Below are 7,105 nucleotides of genomic sequence, written 5' to 3'. Positions count from 1 at the left end.
CTGTGCGTAGAGGGAAAATAAGGCCTGTACTTGTGTCTTAACTGTTTCAGGTTTTGCCAAAATCGATTGATTTAATATAAAAGGTACAAGCCAATGAGGAGTTAAGCTCAGCTCAGTTTTATTATATAGCGCGAACATCAGTCAGGACCCTGCAGTGATACGGATACTGCAATGATACTTGATGGCAGATAATATTTTAAGGCAGAACAAATGCAAAGGTTAACAACTGACGATCTTGTAATAAGTCCACGACTGCACGGCTCGGTGCCGAGAGGAAGAGCAGCGAACAAGCGTAGGCGGAAATGTATTCCTCCAAGCGTCCCAACAAACAAGCCCGCTACAAACCACCGATGCCTGCTTCCACAGCACCGTGCATTACGTACACTGTCCACACTGTAGAACATTAATTTATTCAAGCAAGTCGAAAATCTCGCGGTGTTACCATTCAGACATCTTGAATTTTATTAAAACCACTTTTTTTCATTAAAGATACGTCATATATATTTTTTTAAATCTATCCATCTGTCTCTCTCTCTTTATATATTTATACAGACAGGCTTTGTTAGCGGCTTGAGTCCACATTATTTTCCGCTGCTTTAGCGGATGTGTAGTTGGTGGCTAGACCGAGTCTCGCGTGCTAATCCCGCGGAGAAGAGACAGTCTCTCACGGGGGCTTTCGAGCCGTATTGTGCGTCATCTGCATCGCCGCCGTTTTGTTATTTTTCTCCGCCGAGGAAACATGGCAACCCCGGCTGCGGTCAACCCGTCCGGTAAGTGAGCAGCTATAGTGTGCTGGTGGAGAAATAAAATGGATATGTTCAGGACAGTAAAGGAGAAAATGCAGCCGGGTTTTGTTTCGACTGTTGCTGAAGAAGGTCGAAGCTCCGACAGGCCGCCGTAGCCTGGCTCCAGCATCCATATCCCTTCCCCCACCAAGCCGACATTCACACCACCGCGAGGCTTTTCTTCCCAGGTTTGCAGCCAACTTCTGTCGAAATGACGTGGTTGCTGTGTGATTTTATGGCTTTATGCCCATTTGTTGTCATACTTTTGCTGCGATTCGTGTCCCGTAGAACTGCTAGCTGTACGGGTTTGGCTGTCCAGCCCGTTGCTTTCCTCTCTCAGTGATACAAAAGGTTATTTTGCATATTGTTGCCGTACCCCATTGCCCTTTATACGCTGTGTTGCCTCTAAGATATTTAAATGCTCGTTTTTATGAAAGGGGAGCAGTCTCACATCGGCATTTGCCTTATTCGTGTATCTCTGTTCCGTGCCTGTTGATTCTTTATTGCACAGAAAGCCGATAAATATGTTCCGGGGCGCTTGGACAAAGCGGAATGCTGTTTAAAAGTCTGCCCCTGCACTTTGGGATTTCCTCTTGGTTTGGGGTAAATAAACAAGTAACTGCAAGCCGGCGTCAAGCCACGGTGAAAACAAGTGAGCTGAATCCATATATCTAAACTTTTAAAGACCACAAACAGGCTGCAGAGTCGAGGGGAAATTACGGTTCAGCGGCGGTGGCGGTGCGTGGACACGGTGTCCATCTGACAACTGATGCAGAGAACATCAGGTGTCAGAAATATGATGCACAACCTTTTGTGGGCTACTGTTGCCTGTGCTGTTGTCGGTCCTTAGCCAAGCACGGAGACGTTATAAGATACAAAGAACCGAAACAAAATGCTAAAAACAACGAGAAGTGCCCACTGTAGCCGGTGTCGGTCACTTTTCATGATGCTGTCCTGATCTTTGGTATTTTGTTTTTCAATCTTTCTCCCATTCCTGGTAAACTCCACCGATCACCAGTCAGCTTTTGGCCCATGTCAAGCATCAGGCAGTTGCAGCATGCATGGAAGTTGGTTAAAAACCCCTCACAACATGCTTTTTGTTGCCAAATACTTGTAGATATGCAGACGGACACAACTGCAGTACCAAATGTTAAGCATCAGCATTAATAGACGTTAGCTGCTTGAATCAGTCCTTAAAATTTCACCACAATGCTAATACATTGTCCTCATTTTGCCAGTTTACTAAATAAGTTGTATGTGAAGTTCTACCTGTTTGCTACATTAATACTTGGTAAAGAATGAAAGTATATACTACTAAATAGGTTGAATTTTTTGAATTTTGATGGCAATTCAAAGGGAAAACAACCACGAAATGATGGTAAAGTTATACAGCAGCTTCAGGACTCGCTGGAATTCATTCAGCAAGTTTCAGAATGCTGCTGAACCATTTTCATCAGCAACAAAGATTTCAAGCTGTGACTGTCATCCTAGAAGAGAGCACTCCACAGTCTGAGATTAAATGGGGTCAAGCAGTCAATTACAAGCAATCTGTTTTTGATAATACAGTAATTAACTGTGGTAAATCACATGTTTTCTGCCGTCTACATAGGTAGGGATTCCTATTTAAAAAGTCCATTTGTCCTCAGCAAGTTTTCCTGTTGTACAAGAAAATAGCCAGGACTCAACTCAGCTGGCACAAATAGAGTTGAGTTCTCTGTGTGTGATCACGGACACAGACTCTGCAATCTGTTTACATTTATTAGTTGGACACAAATCATTTGCAAACCTTCAACAGTCCGAGTGAGACAGCGACTGTCTGCGGAAACGTTGCGTCTTCTCAGGCGATCTGTGCACTCGTCCTGTGATCAAAGGTGGTTGTGAGTGTGGAGCACCCTTGAGAATTTTTTTCTTGTCACACATCATATGTCACTGTAGCATAAATGAATTCAAGTTGACGTAATCTGAAAAAGTACTGCGGTAAAGTAATTATTCCTGTGCGGATGACAGAGACTCTCTTGAAGAAACGGGTCAGCCTTAATGCTTTGCGTCACTTCATTGACAGTGTAAATGAAAAGGGAATACAAATAAAGAACTGACTGGTTATTAGTACCTTTGCTGCATACAGAGTGTTGAAATGAGGTGCAATTAGAATGAAAAATGAACAGTCCTGTCAGACAATGAAAGGGCACTGTCAGCAGACAAACTGCAGAGAAAAAGGTGAAGAAGCGTGAACAGGCATGGTGGAGGAATTTCAGGAGTCATTTCTGACAGAAGGATAGAAGCAGGAGTGATGATGTATGGTTTGAAGAGGGGGGCACTGACAAAATGACAGGAGGCAGAGCTGAAGATGTTAAAGTTTTCATTGGGAGTGAGCAGGATGGACAAGATTAGAACTGAGTAAATCAGAGGGACATGCAGATGAGGGAGAGTGCATATACTGGACCAAAGATTTTGAATATGAAGCTACCAGGCAGAAGGAAAAGAGTAAGATCTCAGAGAAGACTACATGCAGAGGGCTGGTGTGACAGAGGTGCCTTCTAGGCATGTGGTCAGATGGAGGCAGATGAGCGGCTATTGTGACCCCTCAATCGAGCAGCTGAAAGAAAAGAAGACGGGGAGCAGACAAAACAAAATTCTTCTTATTCTTAGTCAAAGAAGATCTCAGTCAGTGCAGATGTCTTGTATGGAGGCTGCATCCAACTGTATAATGAGCCATTCCAATGTGTGGTGGATGCAGGCAGTGAGAGCTCTGTGTGTCATTAAGCACAGCCAGAGGAAAAAAATCAGCCTTATAGTTTCCCTGGGATGGCAGTAGAGTCAGGCACATTGACTCAGACCAGATACCCAGGGATGTGGGAGGGGCTGGTCACTGCAGGATTATTCCCATAATTCTGTGGCTCAGACTCATTTGGTGTAAGAGGGTGAGAAACACGAGAAGTGAAATGATCTGATGAGGTCTGTGTGCTTTGAGAGGACAAAAAAACCCATAAAAAAAATCAGGCCATAAATCAAACTGCAGCTCAGAAGAGTAATCCGGTTGTTCAGTGATGACGTGACGAATCCTACTTCCGGGCCTAAAGTAGTCTGCGTTTAATATGGCTTTTGTGTTGTTAACATGTTTAATGTTTTGTATTTTCTTCTATTTAATCTCAAAAAGCCCCTAAAACAGTCAGTGATCACTGTTGACCTCCCTCGGCTTTTATTACCACTAATCATTTATTTAAGCTCAGTTTTTAAAACCTTAGGATGTAACTACAGCCCAGCCCATGCAGCAGTATATGAATGACTAACCTCGTATTGTGGATGGATTATCTCAGTTGTTCTCCTGGTTGAAGTTTGGTCCTTTTACAGCATCCTGCCATGCGATTACATTTGTTCCTGACCACCGAGAACACTCACGTTAACTTTTATCCAGTGGAAAAAAAGTTAGCTTGTTTATATTATGCTAACATAGCTGTGTCGCTAGCGGTCACGTAGCACATCATTATATACCAGCTAGCCCAACTTCAGTAACCCTACAAATGTCACTGCTGTTTAGTTTTCTGTCTTCATTTATGTTGGAAGTGATAACAGAGCTGTACGTTTGAATTTGTTTCCAAAACCCCGCAGTCAGGACATGCTATATTGTATTTAGATAGAAGCTAGCGAGCTAACTCCCTGCTAACTTCTAACTCCGTTAAATGTCATAAATTCCGTTTTCATGGATGCCTGGATGTTAAACTCAATTGTTACACCTGGTAGAGCAGAACGCTGATCATTTTATTAAAGATGAAAGACTTTAGACAGTTTTTCAACTCTCAGTAATGCCACAGTGATCGTTTGATATATGGACCTGCAGCGGAGTTTAGGCCCAGACACGGCTAGTGACGTCAGACTGTACGACCGGATTGCTAGAATGTAGCAGAGCATCCTTGTCAGATCTTTGACTGTTCATTTATCAGTTAAACTAGTCTTATTTATTGCTGAAATCATTTTCCATTAACTAAGTGATCAAAAAACAGAAAGTTGTTCTACACCTGTACTAAGGTCAGTTGATTTATTGAATTCATAAACCTTCCAAGTAAAGTTAGTTTCATAGCCATGCCCTTATATATACACTATATTCTTCATTTCCGGTTAATACTTGTACAGCTGCTGTTATTGTGTATATATTTATTTATATTTAGATTTCTTCATACATTCTTATATAGTTCTATATTGTGTATTGTGTATTTTGTTGTACAGTTATTTTATTTTCAACTTTAATTTATATATTTATCTTTATCTTATTCTTCCCAGTTAAATTTACCCTTCATTCTAATTTGTGTTGTACAGTTATTTCATTTTTAACCTTAATTTATATTCTATTCCTTCCTAGTTAAATTTACCCTTTTTAATTTTTCATATTTATTTCCTATCTTATTCATAGCCTTTTCCTTTTTTGTTTTCTTTAGGTCACGAGCAGTTGTCCAAGCATTTCACTACATATCGTACTGTGTATGACTGTGTACGTGACAAATAAAATTTGAATTTGAATTTGATTTGAATTTGAAGCGATATATGGAGCGACTGCCTCTCGCTCTCCGGCTGCTACTTCAATCATGAAACTGATCTGTGATCAGCTGATCGGCTTTTCTGTCGCGAGTCCGTCTCTCTTGTTTGTTTTTGGCCCACTTTGCACCAGAAAGAGGAAACCAGCGGCTGAACAACAGCAGCACGTTTAAGCTTGATCAGCTGTTGTTAGAATTTATTTAATATTACTTTCTACTCGAGGATCTTTTTCTACGTAGCTGACGGCTGTAACTGTGCAGGGGCGGATCTAGCAAAGTTTAGCCAGGGGGGCCGATAGGGCATTAACAGGGAAAAGGGGGCACAAAGACATACTTTTCTTTCTTATTCTCATTTAAAATGTCTAGCTTTTAATAAATAATTATCTGACACCCAAAGTTTTAATTTGATGTAAAATGAATAGAAGTCCATTACTGTATATAGTGACTGTTAAGTCTAATATACCCTAGTAAGCTATAGTACTTTTTCCTTTGGGAAGGTACCATCTGTGCAGTCTGCAGTTCTGTTGAAGAAAGATGTTGAATCTATTTAACATTTCTTGAAAAAAAATTTCACACTGCATCAAATTAAGGTTGATTACGTCGATTAAGCATCATGAGGTGGAGCGTGAGGGGTGGTTCCCTATTTTTTATTTATTTATTTTTGTTGTTGCTGGGAGTTGGAACCCTATTAGTTAGGTTGCTTAATATTTACGCTAAGTACTCTTTAAAATACCAGAATAGGGAGGATGGTGCAGGTTTAAGTTTATTAGATTGATCAGTATTGCTGAACTATGAAATATTTTTTTTGCATACAGGTATAACAGAATAGCTTTAGTGTAGTTGTTGTTTTAAACTTGAGTATGAACTTGCAGACTTGCAAAATGCAGCAAGATATTTAAAAAAACAGTTTTATTGATTAAAAAACACTATATCGGATTCATATCGGTATCGGCAGATATCCAAATTTATGATATCGGTATCGGACATAAAAAAGTGGTATCGTGCCATCTCTAGTATACACCAGTATATACCAGTATACACCAGTATATGCCAGTATATAACAGCAGATCAGAATATCCCTCCAAGACTGTAAATGGTAAATGGCCTGTATTTATATAGCGCTTTACTCGTCCCTAAGGACCCCAAAGCGCTTCACACATCCAGTCATCCACCCATTCACACACTATGGAGCAATTTGAGCTTTTCCCACTACTTCTATTGGATTCATGCATTCACTATCAGACTAGCTTGTCTGGATTAGGGTTGTGGGATGCTCAGGCCGATCCCAGCTTCAACTAGGTTAGGCTGTTGGGAGTATTTAAGTTACAGAAAAGGTCCCCAAAAACCATATTTACACACAGGGACTAAACAATTAACTGTCCATTTATACAGCAGTGAAACTTGGTGACTTGAGGCATATATTTTTAAGGGTTCTGCACGTTTCTATTATCAGCCAACACATGCCAGCATTAATGTATGATTGCAAACAAGCCCTGTGTACCTGTACAGGCTATATCATTCGGATTCGATTTAGACACCTGCTCAGTAAACATAGTTTGTGAATACAGATAATGTTACCTTTAAAATCAAGTCTTTTACATTTTGGCCTTTGACTTCTACGTGATGATAAGTGATAATTCATCATGAGAAATGATAGCAGAGGTATAGAGAAACACTGACGGTGTTCAACATTTTAACCATGACAATTAAAGGAGATGAAACGCTGTGAAACTGACATAGTTATAACTCTTAGAAGCTGTTTTTTTTTAAAAGTGCTTAAAATTAAAGTTT

The 7,105-nt window shown here is 40.4% G+C and overlaps 1 protein-coding gene across 5 annotated transcripts in view; it reads left to right on the top strand.

Annotated features, from left to right (window-relative positions):
• The first annotated feature begins 450 nt into the window (after nt 1-450).
• Nucleotides 451-7,105, top strand: part of arnt2 (aryl-hydrocarbon receptor nuclear translocator 2) — a 65,210-nt gene continuing 58,555 nt past the window's right edge. For 2 of the 5 annotated variants that reach the window (XM_014411406.3, XM_076887268.1), the window contains exon 1: nt 452-770. In XM_014411406.3, the coding sequence (XP_014266892.1) occupies nt 740-770 (31 nt within the window). In that variant the 5' untranslated portion in view covers nt 452-739. Of the gene's footprint in view, nt 771-853; nt 974-7,105 lie in introns of those variants that run through there. The other 3 variants (XM_076887264.1, XM_014411407.4, XM_076887269.1) reach the window with 3 other exon arrangements.

This window comes from Maylandia zebra, linkage group LG1 (assembly GCF_041146795.1).
Source record: "Maylandia zebra isolate NMK-2024a linkage group LG1, Mzebra_GT3a, whole genome shotgun sequence".
NCBI lineage: Eukaryota > Metazoa > Chordata > Actinopteri > Cichliformes > Cichlidae > Maylandia > Maylandia zebra.
Note: the sequence above shows the minus strand (reverse complement) of the source record. Positions and strands in the feature narration are given on the sequence as shown.